This window comes from Neofelis nebulosa, chromosome 14 (genome assembly GCF_028018385.1).
Source record: "Neofelis nebulosa isolate mNeoNeb1 chromosome 14, mNeoNeb1.pri, whole genome shotgun sequence".
Taxonomy (NCBI): Eukaryota; Metazoa; Chordata; class Mammalia; order Carnivora; family Felidae; genus Neofelis; species Neofelis nebulosa.
Genome location: NC_080795.1, coordinates 42,924,484 through 42,950,049, shown reverse-complemented (window position 1 = coordinate 42,950,049; position 25,566 = coordinate 42,924,484). Strand labels below are relative to the sequence as shown.

The 25,566-nt window shown below is 46.0% G+C and overlaps 1 protein-coding gene across 2 annotated transcripts in view; it reads right to left on the bottom strand.

Moving 5' to 3' along the window:
* Positions 1-1,203: 1,203 nt before the first annotated feature.
* PTDSS1 (phosphatidylserine synthase 1) overlaps positions 1,204-25,566 on the bottom strand; it is a 65,130-nt gene continuing 40,767 nt past the window's right edge. The window contains exons 8-13 of one of the 2 annotated variants that reach the window (XM_058698638.1): positions 25,182-25,294; positions 22,283-22,348; positions 14,342-14,441; positions 5,344-5,412; positions 4,538-4,607; positions 1,204-2,308 (exon numbers count right to left, since the gene is read on the bottom strand). In XM_058698638.1, the coding sequence (XP_058554621.1) occupies positions 2,199-2,308; positions 4,538-4,607; positions 5,344-5,412; positions 14,342-14,441; positions 22,283-22,348; positions 25,182-25,294 (528 nt within the window). In that variant the 3' untranslated portion in view covers positions 1,204-2,198. Of the gene's footprint in view, positions 2,309-4,537; positions 4,608-5,343; positions 5,413-9,775; positions 9,937-14,341; positions 14,442-22,282; positions 22,349-25,181; positions 25,295-25,566 lie in introns of those variants that run through there. The other variant, XM_058698640.1, reaches the window with a different exon arrangement.

Sequence of the window (25,566 nt, the reverse complement as noted above, 5' to 3'; positions counted from 1 at the left end):
CTTTTACTGAAAGGGAAAAGAGAAAGTGTAAACTCAAAGAACAGGCACAGACAGCATCGGAGGGCTTTGATGGGATTTCACACAAAGCCGTGGAGGAAAAATGGTCTCGTGTGCACTTTGCTTTCCAAATATCCCACAGGAAAGTCAGCCACCGGGTGCTAAACAGGTACCTCCCTCTGTGCTGGCCTCGGAGAAAGGAAACACGTTACATCAGTCTGACCCGACGAGGAGTTAGAGGAGCGTTCAAGTGCCAGACCAGGCTCTCCCAGATAACACACTTGCAAATGCTCAGTGACGTGGGCCAGGTATAGGAAGGAGAGTTGAGGCGGACCATGTATATGATGTTATGGTGTACTCAGGAGCTCAGTGCTCAGGAAAGCAGAATGCATGAGGAAACAAGATGAACCCGCCTACTTGCAAAGAGAGTTTATGGTGTACCGATGTTTTAAAAAGGCTCTTAGATGGGCTACGGAAGTGTGAGTGGGTTTATGAAAGGGGACCTCGGCTCTCTCAGTCCTTGCTGGGAAGGACGGGGCTGCAGTTTGGACCGCACGTGAAGGCGCACAGCCGCAGCCCCTCACGGCCAGCCCCTCACCCCGGCCACCGTGCCAGCTGAACGAATACAGGCACTCCTCCACTGGCAAGACGCCTGGCTGCCACGGCAAGTCTGTGTGAGGCTCTCGACCAAGTGATCACCAGAGGCCCAGAGCACAGGATGTGACCCCGGCTTTGCATGATTCATTTAACCCCTTCACCCCAGAATTCCTTTGCAGAAAAAGAAAAACATGACACTTCTGTGGTGAAAGATTTCCTTAAAGGGGGAGAAGACATGAAAAACTCTGCTCTTTAAATGAGGAACAGAAGGATTTCCTTGGGCAAGTTTAGATCTATAAGCCAATCGGCTGAGCGCCGATCACTTGGTAGAGAGAAAAATCCAACTTGGTTGATGTAACCATTGCCATGTGAAAACACAATGACTATCTTGTTCATTTCCCATTGATTACTTTGGGAGCTTAGGAAATGTAACATGTATCTGTAAGTCCTCTACAATACATATTTTTCTTCTTTTTTCTTCTCACTATATAAAAACACACATACACATTCATATTATCCTTAAAGTCACTTGAAAAACACAGCAATTGCTTACAAGTGGTGAAAAATACCAATAGGATGCAAAGAAACGAGCATTTTTAGAGACTAATCTTTGATGGGCTTTAACATGTATTATTTTATTTAAAACAGCGATCCATCAGAGGTGGTGAACTACCAGGGTAAATGTTCTAGAGCATGGCACACAGATGAAAGGTAATACTCACCAGCACCTCACATGGGACTAAAAGACAAGGTCAGCAACACACCATGGAAGGAAAACAAATAAAATGTAAAAGGCACCTGGCTGGGAGAGAAGCTGCGATGTGCACCGCCTCTCAAGCAGGCTCACTTCTGTGCACTGTGGATAACTCTGGACAAATGACATTCAGAACAAACAAAAAAGGTTCTGATCTGAAGCCCAGGATCCTATGTAGGTAGCCAGTCTTTCCTCAGACTGGTTTACACCACTGTGTGGTTTCAGGTCCTAAAAGGGGGATGAGTTTGCCAGACAGTAACACAAATGCTCTCCCCATTTTCTTCTTTAGGAGAGAGAAGAGCTTTCCCCCAACTCAATTTCAGCAGTGGCTTCTGAAGGCTTTTAAGCATCCTAACTTAACAACAAATAAGATACCAACAATAAAAGACAGAAGAGTGGCCTGAACTTAAACCAATCAGTCAAATGGGAAAGGCAGATTTATAAAAATAAAAACTGGTCACCAGTGTTAACGTACCGTTAATGCCCTGTCTGAATGAAGGTGTTTCAACTAACTGCAACCACAGTACACACAAGCGGTGCTGCTCCGGGCAGCTGTGAGTGAGAGGCCGCTCTTCCTGCAGATGCTCCGTACGGCTACCAGTGACCGCACGCCAAGTGCTGAAGTTGGAGGAGACCCCGAACTGGTGAAGGATCCCAGGCACTGACCTGCCTCATGTGGCTGGGTCTGTGGGAAACAAGACTCACGCACTCTCAAATAATGACCCCCAAGTCCCCTCTCCTCGTCCCAATGGCACCGCATGTTTGCCCTCCCGACAGGGAGGTCCAAGCCTTTCTGTCTCCCTCTCGGTTCTAGGCACTCTCTGGGACGTCTGCGATTAACCGGGCTCCTTCATTTCTTTCCAACTCCGTTGGTGACTTTTGACTTGGAATGTCGATTCCTTCTTCTGGAAGAGTGGCTTTCGTTGTTGCCCGGGTGCTTGGGTGGGCTGTCTTCAGAACCTGGCGAAAGGAATGAGAACACGCTGTCACCCTGAGTGTGGCGTTTGCAGGCTCGCTCCTCAGATGGGCAGCTCGTCCCGTTCAGGCCGCCCTCTTCTGATACATGTGCTCCACCTAGTGGCCTCATGGATACAGGAAGGCAAGGCCCTGAAACCCCAGCCCGGAGCTAGTGCAGCAGCCGAGCCTGAGTATGCAAGGGGATGGCCCCACAGAGCTGGGGGCGTGGGGAGCAAGGGCATCCCGAAGAGTGTTTACACTCTCACTGTGTAAGGCGGATTATGCTCATGGGAATGGGGTCTAGAAGTGAGCGTAAAAATGAAAGCAAAGAACAAGGAGGAACAATTAAACCACATGGGTGTCGGGTCCCTTAGGTTTCCACACCTTGACCTGTTATACACCGGAGTTTCTACATCCCTAAATGAGAAAGAATTCCTGACTTTATGAAAGTAAAGACATTACGACCTCTCTCATTTGATCCAGAGAACACCTTTAAAACCTAGGCCGCTTCTGCTCATGACGGCTCTGGAGCCTCCCACAGAAGATGGCACACACCCTCAAGACTCTCACAGTTGGCAGTATTTGTCACACCATTATTTGTTTGCGACCTCAGAGAAAAACTTCCGTGTCAACCGGACGCTGAGCCACCAGCAGGCATCAGGCAAGGTGGAGGGTGGAAGTGGGGGAGCAGGGAGAGGGTGGGCCTTCCAGGTAACCGTGTGTAAGGAAGGCCTGGGAGGTGAGCAAAACTTCCTGGTATTGGACTGGCTGTGCCTAAAGACTGAGCGTGTGGCCAACCTCTGGCCCAGCAGTCAAGCCAGAGAATTCTCTGCTCCAGGGCTCAGATCCAGCCCCAGAGGAAATTTCCACCCAAGACGGCCATTAAAAAAACAAACAAACAAACAAACAAACAGAGAAAAAACTTCTCAGAATTTGGTCTTCATTGCAAAGGCCATTTGGCTTTGTCCAAGAGATTCTTTTACTGCTCTGAAGATTCTCTTTTTTAGTTTACTCTTTGTCTACCTTTCATTTATATCTCTACCACTGCTTGCTTCGTGCAGTCTTTTCAATGGAGAAGGGCCTGCAAGTGCCAAGAACGGATCTGTGAGGGGATGGTTCTGAAGGGCGGAACCCCAGGGAACCCCTCCGTCCACTTCTAGCAGCGTTCCAACATAGGGCGCCTATCGACTCCTTGATTCAGGAGTCTCAAAAAGGGTGACTGGCACCTCAGCAGAGAGCATGCTAGCATTTTCCCCAGAAAGAGCTCTAAAAAGCTCGACCCCAAAAGAACTCAGGAAAGCAACCGCAACAGTAGTGCTTTCCTCTCCCTGGGCCCACGGTTTCTCCGGGCAATTCTGTGAACTAAATTTCACCATCTCCAGTGTTCATAACTCTCTCCCCTCAGGCAGCCTTCCAATGGGCTCACGAGCATCGCCCAGAGATTACTGGCCAGTGGAGCCTCCTTGGTATCATTCCACAAGCCTTAATTCTTTAAAATACCCAGGTAGCCCCAAATCTTTCCAAAAGGTTCCTTGGAGAGGCCAATGGGAGATCCCCGGCTATACTACCAGAATTTTATTCTGGCCTGCCTCCTGAATAAATACGATGAAATCAACCCACCTCTTCTGAAAGCTCCTCCTCCCAGTGCACAATTCTTCCTAACCCTTTTCACTCAGGATGAAAGCCAAGAGGAAGAACATTCCCAATAGGGTGCTTGGGACGGTACGGGCCTCGCCTCGTTATGTTTTCCTGTGTCAGAAGAGGCAGAACCACATGGTGCCTCTTCTTTAGAAGCAAGTTTCTTGGGCAGATCCTGACAGCACTTTGCAGTTTTCATTAATAAGTAACAGACGACATGGGATAAGTAGACAGGAGACCCTTCAGGGCATACACTTATCACCATTCTGAGGATAAATCTTGATTCCAAATCTGCTCACTGGGCCTTGGGAGGAAGAAAACCCAGGAAAGTTGTTTAGTGTTTGTTTGTTTTTGAGTGAGAGAGAGAGAGAGAGAGAGAGAGAGAGAGAGAGAGAGAGAGAAAAGAGAGAGCGGGGGAGGAGCAGAGAGACTAAAGCAGGCTCCAGGCTCTGAGCTGTCAGCACAGAGCCTGATGCGGGGCTTGAATCCATGAACCGCAAGTATATGACCTGAGCCGAAGTCAGACACTCAACTGACTGAGCCACCCAGGCGCCCAAGAACCCAGTCAAGTTTTAAGCAGTGAGGAAGAAATACCTTTTGAACCTTTCCCATGAGACCAGGAGATATCTGGACTGTAGGTGCCATCTTCACACTCGGAGTACGTCTAGAGAGAGAAGCAGACTTAGTGATGGAGTTTCAAGGACTCCCTGGGGCTGCAGGACAAGCGAGGGAGGTCACTCCGCCCCTATACCACCGGCAAGTGACAGAACCTCCCCATTCGTAGGTTCCTTGGCTATAAAGCCATGACTGTCTTCCAGGTGATACAGAATCAATTGTCTAGAAAGAACCTTTAGTTCCTCAGACTTAATACGAATTAAGTATGAATCGAGTATGAAAGCTATTATTTTACTTAAAAAGATATTATACTTTGCAAGACTGCTATAGCATTTTAAGCTCACTCACATCCATTTTCTGCTTTAATCCTTGTGTCCACTACACGGTGGGCAGGGCGGGCCATTTACAATGGGGGAGAGCCCCAGGCTGGGTCACAAAGAGGCCTACGCAAAGTACAAGAGCCGGGAATAAAACCCAGCCTTTCAAAACCCAGTCCGGGGCTCTCCCCGCAATTTTATTTTTAAGCAGACGCATAATTAGGTTTTAAGCCCCTTTATAAAAGGGAGGATAAAAACACTGACCTACTGAACAGGGCGCTCACAAGCAAGGACAGCAACCGATAGGGAACGGGTCCTGAACCGGTTACGTTTCTACAGCGGCAGGACTGAACCTGCGTGCTCACACAATTGGCTACACCACATTCTCACAGGAATGTGCTTCCCTGCTAAAGCTCCAAGCAGGATGTGATTATTTTACAGAGACCATCTCTGCCCTTCCTTCCATACCTTTTCTCGGTGACCATAGTGCTCTGCGTACCAAACCATGCCGTACAGACACAGGAAGGTGGTGAAGGCCTGGCAGAGAAAACCAAGCATATTTCATAAAACAATGTTGCACCAAAAAAAAAAAAAAAAAAAAAAAAGAAATCCCATTTCCCAGACTTTCAGGGTCTCAACAGTAATGCACAGAGGACGGCTTGATGTGGTTCTACTGTCTCTCTGAGGACACTGGTTACAAAATGGCAGAGCTAGTAGGGTTGGGGAGAGCATCCCCCCACAGCTTTTGACAAGAGTGATGACCAGACCGTAGTTACTACTTACAACGCTAATAATCAGAACGCAAGATCATTTTTAGATGTAGGATAAGGTGGGATGTATTTTCTGCACAGTTCTGCAGGTCTTCCTAGAGAGGATACATAGGATTGTATATGCTTTATTTCTGGTTCTCACGGCCCATCCTCTGCCCCCATCACTGGAAAGTTACAAGGACTCTCAGTTTGTGAGCTTCCGTGGGGAAGACGAGTTCTGAATGAAAAAGGAGCTTCATTCAGTCTGGGAGCACAGTGGCGCTGGAGGGCATTTAGGACCGAGGCCCACTGTGTCTGAGTGGGTGGCTCTGCACTGCTCTCTCACTGCTGTTTTGTCTCTGTGGCCCCACCCCAACCCCAGTTCTGGTTGCTTTTGTTTTTCTTCTGTAAGTACATAGGAAGTCAGAGAAAACAAAACCGCTCTGTAAACCCCTGAGTGAAATGAGAGGGGCATGGCCTGTGGGTACCCAGAGGCAGGGATAACCTCTACTTCCCCGAGACTCCCCACCCACCTTGCACCACACCCTAAATTATACTCCAATTTAAGCAAAGAATAGCATCTACAAGAGTCCGAAGTTTTAACATGTGCCAAAACACTGAAAATCCGGGAGAAGTTTCTGGGTGCCTTGCCAGAGCACTAAAGGAGAGAGGGAGGGTGTGCCTCAGCATTGTTAAGGACAGATGAACCTCCGCCAGGCCCTCCGGCCAGGCCTGACTTTCCCAACCATAAATGAATCACCAAAACAAAACAAAATGACTGTCTGTCCCTCCTGTCTTTAGAATTCCTTGCCTTAGGAACTCACTGACACCAAAGCACTCTCCCGATCTGGTCTCTGGTTCTTCTCCTGCATTTCCTGTTGAGGCTGTCACCTTGAACCAACTATGTGAACAGTCGTGAAATCATGGTAGAACCTTCTCTTCTGGAATAATTTTAATTCTCTCCGAGAATCTTAACTTTTTAATTTTTAAAAGTTTGTGTTAATTTTGAGAGAGAGAGACAGAGACAGTGACAGAGAGAGAGAGAGAGAGAGAGAGAGAGAGAGAGAGACAGAATATCCCAAGCAGGTTCCACGCTCAGCACAGAACCTGATGTGGGGCTCAATCCACAACCATGAGATCATGACCTGAGCCAAAATCAAGAGTCAGATACTTAACTGACTGAGCCACTCAGGTACCCCAAAACTAATTCCAGATCCAAAAGATATCATTCATTTCAACTCCTCTCATTTCACAGAAGGGGAATGATTGTTTGGAGAGGTGTCTATTCAAAGGTACACATTTAGTATGTGGCAAAACTGGAGCCTGAACACAGGTCTCTTGATTTTCCTGGATCCAAGTTTTAGGGATGGCTGTAGAGATAAACAAATACTGGTTTTATGTCTACACATCTTTATATCTCTTTCCATCCATCCATCCATCCATCCATCCATCCATCCATCCATCCATCCACTCACCCACCTCCGGAGAAAGAAAAGCATGCCGGGAATAGCCAGGACCAGCAGCATCCCTGTGTACAGCCCCCAGATGCAAGGGTGGAGCCGAGACTGCAGGCAAGGCAGGGCTGTGAACTCTCATCACTGCAGTGTGCAGTCTAGCTCTGGCCCCGTTCCTGTCAGTCAACATTTGTTAAGCGTCTGTTGAGTGTGCAGTGTCATCTTAAGTGCAGAAAGACAGGAGTATGAGTGCTCTGGCAGGCCTTCTCCTTCTAGGTCAGTGAAGTGGGAATGCCGGCATGGTGGAGACAGAACATGAAATATAAGGCCCACTGCTTCATTTTATTTTAAATCCATATGCAAGTGGACATACATATGCAGATGAGGGATTTAAAGAAAAGGAAGCTCATATCCTCCCCCATCAAAAAATTAGGCAGCGGTAAAGCATAAGAGACTCTTAAAAACTGAGACCAAACTGAGGGTTGATGGGGGGTGGGAGGGAGGGGAGGGTGGGTGATGGGTATTGAGGAGGGCACCTTTTGGGATGAGCACTGGGTGTTGTATGGAAACCAATTTGACAATAGATTTCATATATTGAAAAAAAAAATTAGGCAGCGGGGCGCCTGGGTGGCTCAGTCGGTTGAGTGTCTGACTTTGGCTCAGGTCATGATCTCACAGTTCATGGGTCCGAGCCCCACATCGAACTCTGTGCCGACAGCTCAGAGCCTGGAGCCTGCTTCGGATTCTGTGCTTCCCTCTCTCTCTGCCCCTCCCCTGCTTGTGCTCTCTCTCTCAAAAGGAAATAAACACTTAAAAAATTTTTTTCTTAATTAGGCAATGAATGAATACATTAAGATTATAAAGTGAAAGTAACTTCTACCCTTTAACATATTGTAGTACTTGCTCAGATTTCTAACATACACCACCATTAAATGTACCATCTTCATGGCATGGAAAGAGTAGGGAAGACTAGAGCATTTGCAGTGTGTAAGCTTATGTATGTGTTTGCTCCTTTACGAAGGGCAAAACAGACTGTCCTAGGTTTGAGGGAGTGGAGCGTGGGAGGCAGGTCCCATGTCCCCAGACCAGTCATTGCCACCAGTCATGGCGGTGCGATGGAGGTGGGGAGGCTGGCAGGCAGCTGCTACTCCACAGGATGAAGGGGCGGTGAGCGCAGGGCTGCCCGTCATTGCGGATTCTGCCCACTGGAGGGCAGGAGTGCGGAGCTCTGCTTTCTCTAGCCCTGTCCCTGCAAGGACAGAATGGGCTTTGCAGCTTGCAGGCAGGCAAACACTGGCAGGTCAGGAGCGACAGGTGCTTATCATCACAATCGCCACACAAAGGGGCCGCTGTGGTTGCCAAATTTACCACTTCACCTGGGTACTTAGAGGCCCAGGTCACACTTGTCCCAGGAGACAAAAGCTTGTAATTTATGGGTTCGCAAGCACACCTGTGAAAACCTAGGCACGCATCCACTTAAAATGTCAGGGCCTGGATTTAAAACAGCAATTGCACAGATTTTGTTTAAAGAAAGAGAAGGAAAAGAAAAGAGAAAGAAGAAAAATATGTGGGATGAGAGCCAAGGCAGCACACGACAGCGTCATGTGTGGTGGCAATGAGGGCGGAAGATCTCCCCTGGCTTCCAGTCAGAGTAATGAGCATGCAAATTGCCGATGACTGATCGCACAACCGCTGAGGAGAAACTTAACTAACCGGCATGCGGGAATCTCTGCTTCTGCATTAATCTCGAGGCCTGGAGATATTCTCTTACCAAGCAAGGGAAATAATTAGGGGCTTTGCTTCTCTGAGGAGTAAGGGAGGCATGGTCAAACCTAACTCTCCTACTGAATAATGTTCACCTCACTCCAATCTTGATGTTTAGTAAAGGCCATGAATATGGGCAGTGGAGACATCTAATTATCCCGGCCAATGGTCTCCTTTTGGGCCAGGTCCCCCTCCATGGCACTGATAATGCTCATTAGGGGATTCTGCTTCTTCAAAGGCCTGCTCTCCTGAGTCTGTTTCTCAGGCCTGGCCTCTTAAGTGTGGCTGCTCCACAGACCATCCTCAGCCAGCTTCTCCTGCCCACGAGGTGTTCCCCGACCCGAATCCAGCGGCTCCCACCATGCCCTGTGCACCAGTGGCCCTCAACTCTTTCACCTCTATTGCTGACCAAGTCTTTCCAGTGTTACTGGACAGACTGGCATTTCCCACGATACGGGATACCTTCAGCTATTAGTTCTAAGGGTCCCTCAAATCCCAGCACTCTAACCCAATTCATCTCCTTTCACTCAACGGGCCTCTGTGATATCCCCCAATCTGTTACTACCACCAACACTGCCACCCAGTGGCACAAACTAGAAACCGTGGAGTCACTCACACTATCACAAGGGGTTGGCGTCCTGTTGAGCTGACCCTCTTGAACAGCTCTCAAATCCAGCCCTCTCTCTGCATCTTCCACACCACCACCCTTGGGTAAGCCTCAGTTATTTCTTTCTGGGATCCTCAACCCCCTCAGACAGCACCTCTCCTCCCTCGGGACTCTCCCACCCATGCAGCCTTCCTCTGCGAACAGGTGTCTTCCCACTGAATTATTGTCTCTGGATCTCCAACTACAGACACATAGGGTCTTTCCTGAGCAGATGTCCCATGTCCCCTCCCCGCCTCACTCTCCTCACTCTCGTTCCCCAAACAGCTTGCCGTCTTCCTGAGAAGCTGGGCATGGGCACAGCTGCATGTTTTCATACATGCCTGTCTCTCAGCCTGCCTGTACGTCTGTCTCCTGGTCTCTGCCTCTTGAACTCATTCCTTTATTCTCCATGCATTTGCCGAGTGAGTCCTATGCATCAGGGAACGCACTAGAATCAGTGGGGACAAAAAGACAACAAAAACTTAGTCTTTGTGAGCAAGAAGTACAATGCTGGGGAGACAGATGTAAACACTGCAAGTTACATTACACTGAGGTTAGAACTCAATGAAATATGTACCAAGTGTGACTGGTCCCCCAAGGGGAGTTATCCAGGCCGCTTGGCAGATCAGGGTGCACTTCATGGAGGGTGTGAATTTAGTTTGATCTTGGCATAAGAGTCACTAGGTAGAAAAAGAAGGGAAAAGCACTCAGCCCAGGCAAAGAAGATGCCCTGGGTGAGGACAAGAGAAGTTTGGAAGGATGATTTGTTGAGGTGGCTACGTCCAGTTTGGGGTGGCCCAAGAAGAAAGTACAAGAGGGCGGGTATGATGAATGCTCCAGATAATGACCGTCCTAAACACACAAGCAACATATTTCAGCTGGCAGGATGTGTGGTAGGGATCCTTCTTCCTTCTTGATGTTTCTTTCTACACAGAGTTTTGCTGGTATAATACCCCTGCTCCTTTCCACCCCAGGGAGAACGAGTTCTCTCTTAACCAACTGACGAATCTGAGATAAGGAAGCTGGACATTTCCTGTCTTCCTTGGGTGCAAGGCCACTTACACAACACAGGGTGGCCTGCTTCCTGGGGTGGGAGAGTGTCTCATTCGAGGGTTCACTGTTCACAAACCCCCTTTTGCCATGCATCTAAAGCTGAGATTGAAAAATGTGTATCCTCAGTGATAAAGATGCTATTCTGATCTCTACATCCTTCCTTCACCCTATCTTTTAACTATTCTGAACTGAAAAGTGTTGTATTATTGACTCCTCTACACCCCCGACGGCAGGGAATGGTTCTGAGCAGGGAAAGAGATTCAGATATGAGTTCTAGAAGACAGCCTGGCGGCAGCGTAGAGAGTGGGTCTGAACAGCAGAATGGGGAGGAACACGTATGTCCAGACAGTGGGAACGGACAGGAGGGGACGGAGATGGGCTCCATAGTTGGTTGGGATGGACAGAACCTGGCGACCTGCTGATTTCAAGAGTGACAGAGGAGAGGAAGCAGCCTGTAAGGTTTTCAGCTGGGAGAGCATCCGTGGCAATCCTTCAAAATCCTGCTCACATGTTACATCCAGGGAGCCCTCAGCAGCTCCCCAGCTCGTCTGGTGCTCTCTAGTGCCCGTTTAGCACTACGTTCACACCCTTCACAATGGTTATCACACATGAACATGATGAGACTGCGTGGACAATTCCCATCTGGACTTGGACAGCCTTGGAAGGGGACACCTTTTGCAGGGGGGTGGGTGGGGGAACACAAACTCTTGTCAGACTATTTGGATGTAGGCCCTGGCTCTGCCACCTACTACCTGTGTGACCTTGAAGCCAGTTAGTGAACCTCTCTTTGCCTTTATTTCATCTATAAAAGAGGGCTAATAAAGTATCTGCCCTCAAAGCAACAATCAAACATGTAATTCATGAGAACTGCTTAGAAGAGAGCCTGGCATGTAGTGACCATTAATAAATCTTATCTTGACCATCATCTATCTGCGTGGGTCCAGCATCAGGTGCAGTTTTGATGAACACTCAGTAAACGTTCTGTGAACAAATGACAGACTTACAGGGACCATGCCAGGGGAAGGAGAGACCAATAAGGAGACAAGAAGTGATTCGTGTCCTCAATGAAGTGACAATTACACAGGCACCAAGGCAAACCAAAAGTCACCAACATAAGGGAGCGTATGCTAAGTGTCAAATAAGTAAAATGGAGAAAAGTCTCGAGAACTGAGAGACTAAAGGAGCCCCTGCAGGGCAGGTGACCAGACAGGGCTTCTTGGACATGGCCTTGAGAAGACCCTTCTGGCCACGGACACCCTAGGGTGGGGTTGTATGCGGGTGTTGTGAGAACAGCTGCTGCCCATGTCCCAGGAGTCCCACCTGCCTCAGCCTCTCTGTGGTCCCCATGGCTCCAGGAGAGGGCCACACCCACCTCTGCCTGCCCTCCACACTCGGTCACAATACTGTTCATACACCTGAGGTGCATGTGCCAGAGAAAAGTGGGAGAGCACACAGTTAAAATCTCCGGGCACATGTAAACACACTCCCCTAACCAATTCTTACATCTAGTTTCACTGGGCTGGAAAAAAACCACTCGAACGTTAATTCTGGACTGTAGGTACAAAGGAAATCATGATTCCCTTTTGCTGTTCAAGACAAAATGGGACAGAACAGGCTCAAGGTTCTCTGGTGCAGTTAAGATTTCTAACAAGTAACCCTAAAAATAGATGCCGTGAAAGGCAATAAAAAACACCTTAAAAACACAAAGTCTTGCCAAAAAAAAAAAGTAGACCTGAATCTGATTAAGCCTCTAGATTCAGCTACTAATTTGCAGAAAATACAAAGGACAAAGAAATCTGTTAAATTACAGTACACTACAAAATCAGTAAAATCCAGACTGTGGGAAAATCTATGGGACAAAGAGCTGGATCCTTCAACAAATAAATCGTGAAGGAGAGAGAGCCAGAGACAGAGGGAAAACTATACATTGAGAGACTTAAAGGGCACGCCAACCAATTGCAAAAAATGGATGTTGATTCAAATAGACTGTTCAAAAATTACGTAATTTTAAAAAATATTAAAAGTCTGAACACTGATTAGATATTTAATAGTATTATGAAATTATTCTCTTTCAGATGTGATAACGGTATGGTGGTTGCATTAAACAAGAAAGCATTCTTACCTTCTTTTAGAGATACATCCTGAAATATTAAAGGTGGATCTGTTCCAAAATAATTCAGCATGGGGATAGAGAGTAGGGAATACAAGGAAACAAGACTGTGCACAAGGTGAGCATTGTTGAAACTGGAGGATGGAGGGGCGCCTGGGTGGCTCAGTCAGTTTAGTGTCCGACTTCGGCTCAGGTCATGATCTCGCGGTTTGTGAGTTCAAGCCCCAAGTTGGGCTCTGTCTGCCAGCTCAGAGCCTGGAGCCTGCTTTGGATTCTGTGTCTCCCCCTATCTCTGCCCCTCCCCTGCTCATGCTCTGTCTCTCAATAATAAATAAACATTAAAAAAAAAAAAAGAAACTGGAAGATAGATGGGTACATGAGGGGTCATCTACTCTACTTCCACATATGTTTGAAATTTTCTATGATTACCAAGAAAACCCAAACTGATTTTCTGGACCAACCAAGTAAAAGTGAAGAATCTTAAGCTTAACATAAGACTTCTGTCCAAAATAATAAAAAAAAATTAAGAAGGGCAGACACAGAATGCTTAAGGTAGGTTAAGATCTTACTTAATTTTATTTTTTTTAAGATTATTTATTTTAGAGAGAGAAAGGGAGAGAGAGAGAGAGAGAGAGAGAGAGAGACAGAGAGAGAGAGAAGCCCAAGCAGGCTCTGCACTGTCAGTGCAGAGCCTGACTCAGGGCTCTATCTCATGAACCGCGAGATCATGACCTGAGCTGAAAACATGAGTCAGACACCCAACCAACTGAGCCATGATTGAGCCCTACATCGGTGCAGAGCCTAATTGGGATTCTCTGTCTCCCTCTCTCTCTGCCCCTCCCCTGATCGTTCTCTCTCTCTCTCTCTCTCAAAATAAATAAATAGACATGAAAAAAATAAAGAAAGATGGGGCTCCTGGGTGGCTCAGTCGGTTAAGTGTCCGACTTCAGCTCAGTCCATGAGTTCGAGCCCCATGTCGGGTTCTGTGCTGAGAGCTCAGAGCCTGGAGCCTGTTTCAGATTCTGTGTCTCCCTCTCTCTCTGACCTTCCCCCGTTCATGCTCTGTCTCTCTCTGTCTCAAAAATAAACAAACGTTAAAAAAATTTTTTTTAATTAAAAAAAAAAAAAAAAAAGAAAGAAAGATTACGGAAAAGTCCCAGGACAGTGGAGCCAGAGGCTCCCAAGGGCTCTTCCCTTCAGACAGGAAGGTCAGCTCATAGGGTTTGGCCCCTTAAGTCAGCCTGTGGAGCAGAAACTGCATGGTCTGATTACCTTCAAGAACATCTCTCAAGACCTATAAACCATAGTCCATCATTTTGTCCATAAACACTTGTACAGCAATATGTAACACTGTAACACCCTTGCTCCTTCATGGAGGCCTGCATGTAGGTGAATTCTCACAAGTGAAATTTATGCATGTATGGTGTACCTGCTGAGGGCATTTGACCAGAACTTACCAAGGTGACCCGCTTTGGATGCTGGGTGGTCCCATGTATTTAATCTTGACCTTCAGACTAGTGGCCAATTTTGGGTGATTACAAGCAGAAGGTCCGGTCTATGAATTTCTAAAAAAACTAGGTGCACAAGAATTTTTGCTGTTGTTGTTGGTTTTTTTAAAGAGACACCACGAGGAGTTTCACTAACACTTTTGGGTAAAAAAGTGATCTTTTTAAAAAAAAAATAAACTTACCACACAAAGAAGCCAAAGCACAACATAGAGTATTTGGGTCTTAGAGAAGAGATCTTGTCCAAATTTTATGCACACGATAGCTTCCAGGAAACCAATGACCCTAGTTAGAACAAGAGGTTAAATATTAATTCGTCTTATCAGAGCATATACATCCTACATAAATATGCCTTATGCCATCATGACACACTGAGAGCGGGTTCTCTTCCCGCTTGTTCTCCTCCATTGCAATTTCTTCAGAAATAACATATATATTTATATTTAGTACTTAGCTTATTTTACTGTTACTCACTTCTTCCCTCTTCCCAGAACAGAACCTCCACTCACACATTTTAATAGCTGCAAGCATCCAGATGAGTGCCTATCACGTTCGAGATGAACTGTCACCACCTCTGCTGGCACCCTCTCAAGTGACAGAGAACCTACTACCTTGGCAGGTGGGCTAATTCCGCCATTCAATCTCTCTAGCTGTGGGGAAGTTCTCCTTGTCTCAGGTTGGTATCTGCCTCCGCCTGCCCATGGGTCCTAACTCTGCCCTCCTGTCCTACAGGGTGAGTCTGAGCCTTCCAAGCCAAGTTTTTCAGTAATTTGAAGGCAGCAGTCACATTCCCTCCCAGACTTCCAAGCATTTCCAGGTTCAATATTCCCCATTCTGGATGACAATAAAGTAAGCCTTTATCCTCTAAAAATAAAAATGTTGAAAAACTACAACAACAACAACTTTGCTTTACTTTTTAATTAAAAGAGCAAAGAAAAACACCACTTTTATGTTCTGCACCTTCATTTATGAATATAAAAATCAAACCTTAAAATTAAAAACTCAGAAAACAACAGATGTTGGTGAGAATGTGGAGAAAGAGGAACACTTTTGCACTGCTGGTGGGAATGCAAACTGGCACAGCTACTCTGGAGAACAGTATGGAGGTTCCTCAAAAAATTAAAAACAGGGGCGCCTGGGTGGCTCTGTCAGTTAAGCGTCCGACTTCAGCTCAGGTCACGATCTCGCGGTCCGTGAGTTCAAGCCCCGCGTCCGGCTCTGTGCTGACAGCTCAGAGCCTGGAGCCTGCTTCGGATTCTGTGTCTCCCTCTCTCTCTGCCCCCCACCCCCACTCATGCTCTATCTCTCTCTGTCTCTCAATAATAAATAAATGTTAAAAAAAATTTTTTTTAATTAAAAACAGAGCTACCCTATGACCCAGAAATTGTACTACTAGGTATTTATCCAAAGGATACAAAAATGCTGGTTCAAAGAGGCATGTACACCCCAATGTTTACAGCAGCACTATCAACAATAGCCAAATTATGGAAAGAACCCAAACGTCCATGGATTGATGAATGGATAGATACGATATATATACACACAATGGAATACTACTTGGTAATCAAAAAGAATGAAATCTTGTCATTTGCAACAACATGGATGGAACTAGAATATATTATGCTAAGCAAAGTAAGTCAGTCAGAGAAAGACAAATATGATTTCACTCATATGTGGAATTTAAGAAACAAAACAGGTGAACATAGGATAAGGGGAGGAAAAATAAGATAAAAACAGAGAGGGAGGCAAACCATGAGAGACTCTTAAATACAGAGAACAAACTGAGGGCAAATTGCTGGAGGGTAGGTGGGGGGGGGTGGGCTAAAAGGGGGATGGACATTAAGGAGGTCACTTGTTGGGATGAGCACTGAGTGTTATATGTAAGTGATGAGTCACTAAATTCTACTCCTGAAACCATTATTACATTATATGTTAACTAACTTGGATTTAAATAAAATTTTAGAAAAGTTTAAAAAGATCAGGCCTTTACTAAGGTCCCAAGCTCATAGTTAAGAACGGATGAGGTGAGTATGAGCTGGCCACGTGATCCCAAAGATGACCCAAGAATATTGATTTCAGACAACTCCACTTCAGGGGTTCCTTACTCCAGATGGAATCTGGTCAATCAGGGTTGGTGTAGTCGCACAGATATTCTCTCAAAAGGCAAGAAGGGGCCCAGAAGGTCCTTGGTCCCCCTACCCATGGGAAGACCCAAAGATCACTCCCAGCATCAAATGTACAGATGACTCTAAACAACTGAACACCCCAAATCTGAACCAAAGCAGAAAATCTCCTTAATTTATCTTTCGAGAGTTTGGGACTCTTTTCCCCTAGCCCCAACCAAACAATGTTTAGGAGTGGCTGGCCTGAATCTTTAAAGACCATCCCCAACCCACGCACCGCCCCTCCCCCCCAACAAAGTACATGTGTGAGAAAGCATCATTCTAGCTGCAATACACGACAGGCTTTTAAGTGTAGGGCTGTGTCGCTAGAATCCTCAAGTCCGGGCTGTGAGCCCACACTAGATGGCAGCACAGAGCAAAGTGGTGCCTGTGGAGGAGACTCAGAAAGAATATTTAGTTTAACTTTTGGCTGGGACTTCTTGAAGAACAGCAAATGCTCAGCCCAGAAAGTCAGTGTGCTTATCTGCTCTCAAGCCAGACTGAAATGTCACAGAGTTTCCTGTGAGAATTTGGGGTATCCAACTTGATCAACTCACCTTTCAAAAACACAGTAACTAGGGCCATGATTCTCAAACTTTTATGATCTGAGACCCACAGCAAGAAACACATTTTTTGTGAGCTAGTAGACACACACACACACACACACACACACCTGAAACAAAAGTTTTGCAAAACAATCTGTTCCTTTGACATTTTTTTGTATTCTATTTCACGTTAAGAAAATGCTGGCAGGACCTACTCAACTGACTTCACAATGACCTGAAGTTAAAGACCACAGAGCATTTCAGTCAGCAACTTTAGGGTTAGGATTTGCTCATCTGTGCTGAGGAAATCTTACGTAAGCTGCTGTCCATGTGCATGGACTTCTCAGTGAGAATGTGACCACTGAGCAAAGCAAGGTGGGGGGAAGTGAGGGGAAGGGGCATAGTTGAGTCACAGGGCAACGCAGGTCATGAGGGCCATACTAGGGCTTGGCTTTTAGTCTGAGGGAGGGTTTTGAGCAAAAGGTTTTTTCACATGATTCAATTTACATTTTAATTTACTCATTCTGGCGGCAGGAACAGGGAGCCTTCTAATCTAGGAAGGGGACCCAGGGAGTAGCTGCAGAGTTGTGAGAAGCGGTGGGAACTGGGATACATTAAACCCAGCAATCACATGGACCCTTTCGCCACCAGTCATTGCCCCTCCACCGTTATCCCTGGCCCCTGGAGGGAATCCCAATAAATAAAGTCCTTAAGGAAGGCTAACATCGCTTTTGTGTAAGACCCAATGGCTGCCCCTTTAGGGCTGAGTCCAAAGGCTCAGGAGCACTGGGAGCCCATATTATTGAGCCTGTCACCTGCGAAAGCACAACCTCCTCACCAAGGGGGTGGGGAGTGCAAATTTAAATCTAGTTCAGATCTTTACCAGACTGAACTAGGTGGCCAAACTGTGGTTTGGTGGAATTCAGTCGGGGCTGCTACTTCCTTAGATGCCTCCGCCCATCCTTATCTTTAATTAGCAAGGTTACAAGGCAGACAAGCACGCTGGGGCAGCCTGAGGCACTCCTGCCTGGGGACGAGGCTGGTCAGCTGACTGGGACCTTCTCAGCTTCCCAGCCCTGCAGAGCCTGCTCTTTCCAGACATGGTAGAAATAAAGATGACAGGAATGTGGGGTCCAGGGTAAGGAGCTCTTCAGTGAATGGGATAAGAATGTAAGCAGAGTCACTGCAGAAACATGGGGCACAAAAGCACTAGACTCCGCATGTATAAACTGAGTGCCTGAGCCAACCCTGACAAGTGGAAAAAGTTTTCAGTTCGCCAACAAGACCTGCTTTTGGATTCTGAGGATGCCACGGCCTCCGTGCACCTCGCATATACTGCATATACTGCCCCATGGCTGTGCCAGAATACACTGCTGGGATGGCTCAGGGGGTGGGTGAGCCGCTCTGTCTGGCCAGCCAGGAGCTGACCCTCCAGCAGTGGAAACGAGATGTGCAAATCTGTGACACACCTACCGCACAGTCACACAGGCAGGAGTCAGGCTCCGGTTCAGATTAGGGGGAGTAGACGCACCTTTGTAGAGACAGTCATAGATGGGCTAGGCTTTACCAGCTAGAAAAAAAAAGGGTTCAACCGTGTTCCATGGAACTTTCTGACTTCCCAAGAACCCCAGAGGCAGGGTGGGGTGCATGGGGACAGGGGCAAAAGGGTCCTCACCTTGACAGTTCTGCTCAACTGTTTCTTTTTTTTAAAGTTTATTTATTTATTTTGAGGGGAGGGAGGGGACAGAGAGTGAGAATGTGAGCGAGGGAGGGGGAGAGAGAGAGGGGTGGAGAGAGAATCCCAAGCAGGCTCTGCACCTGCTTGGTGCAGAGAGCCTGAGGTGGGACTCAAACCCACGAACCATGAGATCACGACCTGAGCCGAAATCAACAGTCAGACACTCAACTGACTAAGCCACCCAGGCTTAGTCAATTGTTTTGCTCTCTGTTAGGATTTGGGGCAAGATGTCATTTGGGGAAAGGGATTCAACTGCTAAAAAAAACTTCTGTGCCTACCACCGAGGTTTGGGGCTAAGACTGGAGGGGTTTTTGAGGAAGGAAGCATGGGTGGCGGGATAAAGGAAGGACGGACTATCGATCATGAGGAGGACAGGATGAAGGGGAAGACACAGGAAAAGGGAAACTAGAATGCTACCCCAGCAGTGTGAGCACGGAGGGCACGACACAGAGGTGGGCAGATGAGGAGAGAAGGTGAGGAGGGCAGGAGGCTGTGAACAAAGGTCAACAGCAGGAAGGTGAGGGCTGTGCTGGGAAAAGGTCAGAGCGGGATGACACCTCCCACAGAAGTCTGTTCCCCTCGCATGCACCCTCCTCCTGGAAGGACTCTATGCCTCACAGCTGTTGTCTATCCTTCCGGGGGTAGAGGAGCACAGGGGGAAAAGCCTGGAAGAACAAGTACCATTGCAAGAAACTGTGGAAACAAGTGACGTGGAATGGACAGCCCGCAGAGGAAACCGAGAAGGAACAGTTTCAAGATGGCAGATGCCACGGGGAAGACAGGGGAGATGCGGGTGGAGGAAGGGCCTGCTGACTTGGGACTGACCTTGGCAAGAACAGTGCAGCAGAGCACCGGAGACGTGAGGCTTATCATCAAAGGGGCACCAGTTGGGTTAGGACAACATGGAGCAAAAGACAGTTCTGAGAGTGAGGCAGACGTGGTCCTGGAGCCCCTGGGGAACAGTGGACTCTTACCCAACCCAGCCCCTGAAGGCCCCACCCAAGTACTTCCAGGGGAAGGAAAAGTGATTACTCACTCCTGCTATGGCCAAAGTGTGGACACCTTCCTTCAGGGCCATGCGATCAAAATCCTTTCTTTATAAATCAGGCTACTTCCCTCTTGTTCAGAAACAGTTATGATGAGGGCAGAGTGGGGAGAAAGACGAAGATAAATATGGTATAAAGTGCTCCCCTGGGGAATCTGTTCATATCAGTCTGGGCCTAACACCCCCACAGAACTGGAGTAGTGTAATGGGACTTTCTAAAGACAGAAGAGGCCAGCTTTTACATACTACTGCTTTCTCCTTGGTGGGGTTCCCATCCCCTAGCTGGATGGAGTCCCATCTCTCCGCTGGGCACGGCAGGTTTGAGTATAAAAAGTTTAAAAGCTCAGTTTTATGGTACAACTGTGGGAGACCACATTGTAAGTCCATATTTAGTTACACTGCGAGTAATTAATACAAACCCTTTCAGGGTATAACATTTACAGAAGAGAAAAGTGCTCTCTTCAGGAGAAAAAGATGGAATGGTGGGTCAGACACCTCAGGGGGTCCTGTTTGCCCTTTCCCTTCCCCCGCCCACCTCCGCAAAGGCAAAAATTTGACTGTGGCTATGTGGGGCGCTCCTATTCCCCCCCTCTCCACACCTTGCTAAATGAAGCCTGAAATTACTCTAAAACTAGTGAAAAGGAGCTATAAAACAGCTACTAGGAGATGGGAAAAAGACAAAATGAGGGCAACAGGGACGGGGCAGAAGAGGGGAGGTGGTGGCCTCCAAGGGGCAAACCTGCAGAGAGAAGACAGCTCGGGCCCCGTGTTTCCCTGCCGCTGGCTGACGAGAGGTGGCTCTTGCGCGTGCTCACACCCCCAGGGGGATGGCTGTGTGAGGTTTATGGAGAGGAATGTTCTTTCCGGCATGGCCCGCTAGTTCTCAAGGTGCGTGTCCTGATACCACCATTCTGGGAGCTCGCGATTCTCGGAGAGCATACTCAATAAGCCAAAAGATGCCTCCTTTGCATTTTACTTTACTTGAGCCCTTTTCAACAACGTGTGACTTTCTGCAGCAGCGTTTTGTGCCGCTCCAGCCCCGTTTATCTTTGCCATTTCTCCCACCGCTAGGGATTGTATTTTTCGGCTGCCCGATTAGAAACCAACTTTGCTGCCACACTGCCACTTTCTCTGATCAGCATCTCCTTTTCCTCAACAGGTAAAACAGAGACAAGTCATGTGGAGCATACGTGCACTCACAGCAGAATAAGGCTTTGGCAAGGACTTCTGAGTCTGAAGAGGAAACTAAGTGTGGAAAGAAGGCATAGGCAGTGGAGGAGGGCTCAGACGCTCTGTGGACGAGGTGCGAGAACAACGCTTCCTGTCCTCCTTGGATGGGGCAGTAAGGAGAGCCCGTCTACCTCCTTTTTGTGACTACAACAGTGCGGTCGCATGGCCTTTGCTCTGAATGTCGGAAATCTGGTAAACGTGTAAATTCTCTCTCCTGCTAGATTACTAAACAATGGAAAGCCAACCCACGTTATCACCCCATAAGCTACTCTGGGTATGAAAATCAGCTTACATCACAGAATGTATGAGAAATAAGGACAATGCCCCTTTGTGTTTTAGGTGGGAGGGGGAAGCCTGCCTACATCTTTAACTTGAGCAAGCCCTCAGAATCTGAAATGAGAGCTGACACACACCCACACAGGAAAATGTTTAGAAAGAGTAACATAGAAAGGTTAAGGACAGTGATCCCTGATGGGCTAACTTCTTTGGATGATCTTTAGTTTCTTCTTTTGCCACTTTTTCTAATCTAAACATATGAATTACCTTCTCACTGGGAAAAAAAAAAAAGTTACTCTGCTTAAAAATCTGCTGAAAGTAGTAACTTCTTGCCTACTATGGGTATTCATTTTTATGTTGTCACACTCAATTTAGAACCTAAATTAGGTCTTGAGTCTAAGCTACCTCAGGGACTTAACTTCACACAGATGTGCTACACAACTACAGAACCTCGGCTGCTAAATGGAATGGTAAATTGTTGGCCGAATTTAAGCAAAAGAACCACTTACCTGAGACACTGAAGATGGCCTCACATTTAACACTGCAGGGTTAGACTAGTTAGCCTATGGTCTCTTTCAAATCATTTAAATAATAATACTTTAAGATAGCATTTGTATCTGTAACAAGACAATAAATTGTGACTGTGTGGCTGTATGTTAGTTCTCCTTGGAACAATAAAATTATACCTTGGTAGGCAGCAGGCAGCTGTTCTGAGCAGACTTTTTGATGTAAAAGTAACATAAAGCATCACTAAGCCTATCATGAAATGATGTCCCAAACTTGTCATCAAATTTAGAGGGAATTCGAACAATCCGTTGTCTATCTAATTTATTTCATAAAATAAGGTCTCTGAGTTCCATGCAGCAAATATCTTTTGATTTCCTTTTTTTTTGTAAAAAAAAAAAAAAAAAAGTTTGTATGTCCTCTTTCTATAATTTGCCAATTAACTACAATATTCTAAACTTAAATCAGAAAAGAGAATGTTAAAAATGAAAAGACATATAACAAAACAATAGCAAGCCTTCATAGGAAGATTGTACTGAAAGGCACTTAATACAGGGTCAAGAAATAACCAAGGAAATTTAGAGGCTTAAGTGGTTTTTAAGCCTCCACAATAATAGATTACTCACCCAAACACCCAGCACTGTGTTCCTACGCGTTTGCACTGTGTGTCAGTGAGGTAAGCATAGTACTGCCTGAAAGAACAAAGATGGAATTCAATGAAAGCTTCTGGAAGATCAATGGGTCAGCATAAAATTAAATCACTTTGACAGGATAAATATAAAAGATGTTCCGCCTTGTTCTACAAACTCCGGCTAAGTGATCTACTTCTAGTCAAGGGAATGAGAAGCCAGTGGCTGCTGGAACATTCCTATAAAAGGTGAAGAGTTCGGGCTGGGTTGGAGTGGAGAGAGCATGGCTTAAAGAGCTGAGTATTCACAAAGGCAGTTTTGATTCAGGGAAAGAATGGGTGCTTCAGTCTCTCTGCAGGGAAGTGATTCCAGAGGGTCACCTACACCGTCATGAATTGTCTCCTCTGGCACTCTCCAGGACAAAGGTTGCCGATTGTAACCGGGCAGGGCAGACACACACTTTTGGCTCTCAGAAACTGGAATGGGATCCCGCATGCAGGTCACTGTTCACTCAATACCAATGACTTTGAATGTTACTGACGAGCTCAGAAAAATGAGGCAATGACATGAAGCTGAAAAGCTTAGAGCAGCACTGTCCTACGTAAATATAATACAAGCCACAAATGCAGTTTCAAATCTTCCGGCCGCCATGTTAAAGCAAAAAGAAACAAGATAATAGATGTTTTAGTAACATGTTATTTAACCCAGTGTATTGAAAACAACTATAATGAAGTATTTTACAAGGTTTCCGCACTAAGTTTTTGCACAAAATCCGGTGTGTATTTTACATGTACAACATTTCAACACAGACTGGCCACACTTCCTGTGCTCAGCCACCACATATGGTAGGGTAAGTGGCTGCTGTTAGGACAGTGCACGTTTAGACCCTCATGACCACCCCCAAAACTCAATTCGTCCCTTCAGAAGTAGCATCTGAAGCAGGAGCTCATCATCTTTTTGGAGGTCACAGACTTTTTTGAGGATTTAATGAAACCTATAATAAGGGGCACAAACACACAAAATGTTGCATTAAGTTGCAGGGGGCTCATGGATACCTGAAGGTCATCCACAAACTATCATCTCTTCACTCCAAAGGCCTGAGTGAAGAATTCTAGTCATGAAGAATTCAGGTCTACCTCTCACTTCACATTTTCATGGCCTAGTATGTTTCTACCACTTCAGCTTCTCTCCCCTCCAACTGTAGCCATCCCTTTACACTGTACTTGATATTATCAGAGCAAGAGAAGGTTCAGTCAAACTTCTTCGCAAAGCAGGAGAGTCGAATCAAAAGGGAAGGAAATGGAGATGTGGTCTGTATGATTTATTTATCCGAAAGCCTGCAGGCTTTCTCTCCTTTTAGGGACTGCCATTTGCTACCTGGGGTGGCCGTGTTAGAACCCATTAGAACTCTTCCATCTTCCCAAGTAGCTTGCCAAAGCATCTTCTTACATAGGAAATGCCTCAAGTTGGTATGAGAGCACAGAAAAGGGGCTGACTTTTAAACAAAAAAGAAATCACGTAGAAATCCACAGTGTTGGGCAGAAATTTTAAGGAGCTCTCAAAAACTTAAAACACTGGACATGTAGCCTCTGGTTTTTGTTTTGAAATGTTTAGCAATATTGAAATTTCACGATAAATCAGATGTGATTTGTGATTCTGTTTTATATGTAAGCGATTTCTTTCCCCACTTACTGACTTTGTTGATCACTCCTAAATTAATGAAAAAGCTGCTGCTAATCTTTCTTGAAAATAACTGTGAGCCTCAAATTAAATTAAATTTTAAATGAGATAGGGAGGCTCCAATCCACCAAGGGAAAATAGCATTTACGAGAAAACCACTTCAACAGACCATTGGTCTGTAACGTGTCAAAACTCTGCCTGCCTACCAACTAGTGGGTTTCCTGTTTGGTCCTTAAAGAAAACAAGAGATGGAATTTTAGGTCTTAACTTCCCAGGACTCAGCTCTATCTTATTTGGTTTGTTCAATCCGGGATCTGCGCCACAGGAGGAGGGAGGAAAGGGGAGGAGATATATATAGATACAGATGGTTATCTATATCTATCTGTTTCCTCTTTGTAATAATTAATGAAGACAGAAGAGGTTTGACCAAGGAGAATACCGACTCTTCTTGGCAAGTGAGGCCCTCTGCTTTTGTGGTTTGCACGCACATTGAAACTGATGAATTAAGTTATTCTACAGCTACCGCTTCTGAAGCTAACTCTTGTAGCTGCTTAGTATCTATTTGTATCTTTGTAACTTTGCAGATACCTCTGGTGTTGCTAGTGAATCAATGGCGGTGCTTCACATGAACTGTCAAACCCCAATGCTGTTAGTTCTAGACAGGAGGAATGAAACAAATGACTGTTTGCCTCTGATGTGCACTGGGATCAGTCTGCACGAGCGATAGTCACCAAATCACACCTCACCTCTGGGGACCTACCCAGGTCAGAAGCATAACAGCATGAATATCTAAGCTTATCTCACTTGTCCTGGAAGATGACAGGAAGGATGCTGATAAAAGGAAAGTAACTGGCTCTAAAATAGCATCATTTATGACTTCAGATCCAACATTAAAACTTTTCTATTTTTCGATCACTTCATTAAAAACAAAAAAAAAGTCAGCACCACTGCTACTCATTTTTTTTTAAAGGATGTTAAAGGGGGGAAAAAGAACAGCAGTGAAAGATTATTAAAAAGGTTTGAAGATAATGGTGTGTGTGGTGTTCTCACTTCATGGTACTGAGGTCTGAGAGCAAAACATTTTCTTCATATTCAGATGTATAATTCTTTAATATTTTCATGGAAAATCTAACATATGTGACTTTCCTTATGCTGAACAGGAGAATGCACAGCAAGTTAATGCGCTCAAATGACAGTCAGGCTTGTATAGAATTACCTCACTGTGGGAGCCGTGATGCCACCAATAAAGAGAATTCTACACCAACTTAATGGATGACTGGCTTGGAACACAAAGATATGTTTCAAGAAGAAGGTATTCAACTCAGTTAGCTGAAAAAGAAGGATGCATTAGTCAACCTGATACTGCATGCTAAGTCATAACAACATATTCCTTGTTATGGACATTCTAAAAAATAATTAGTATGTTTAAAGCATTTTCAGAAAATTTATGGGGTCCTCCAAGTTGCTACTGGAACGGCTGTATTTAAATTAAGTAACAGCCAGTACAATATGGGCACCAACCAGCTGGGGGATCACGGGTGCTGGCGTAGGGAAGGGGTATATGGTGGAATCAGCTATTTGTCAGGTTTCCTGGTGCGTGG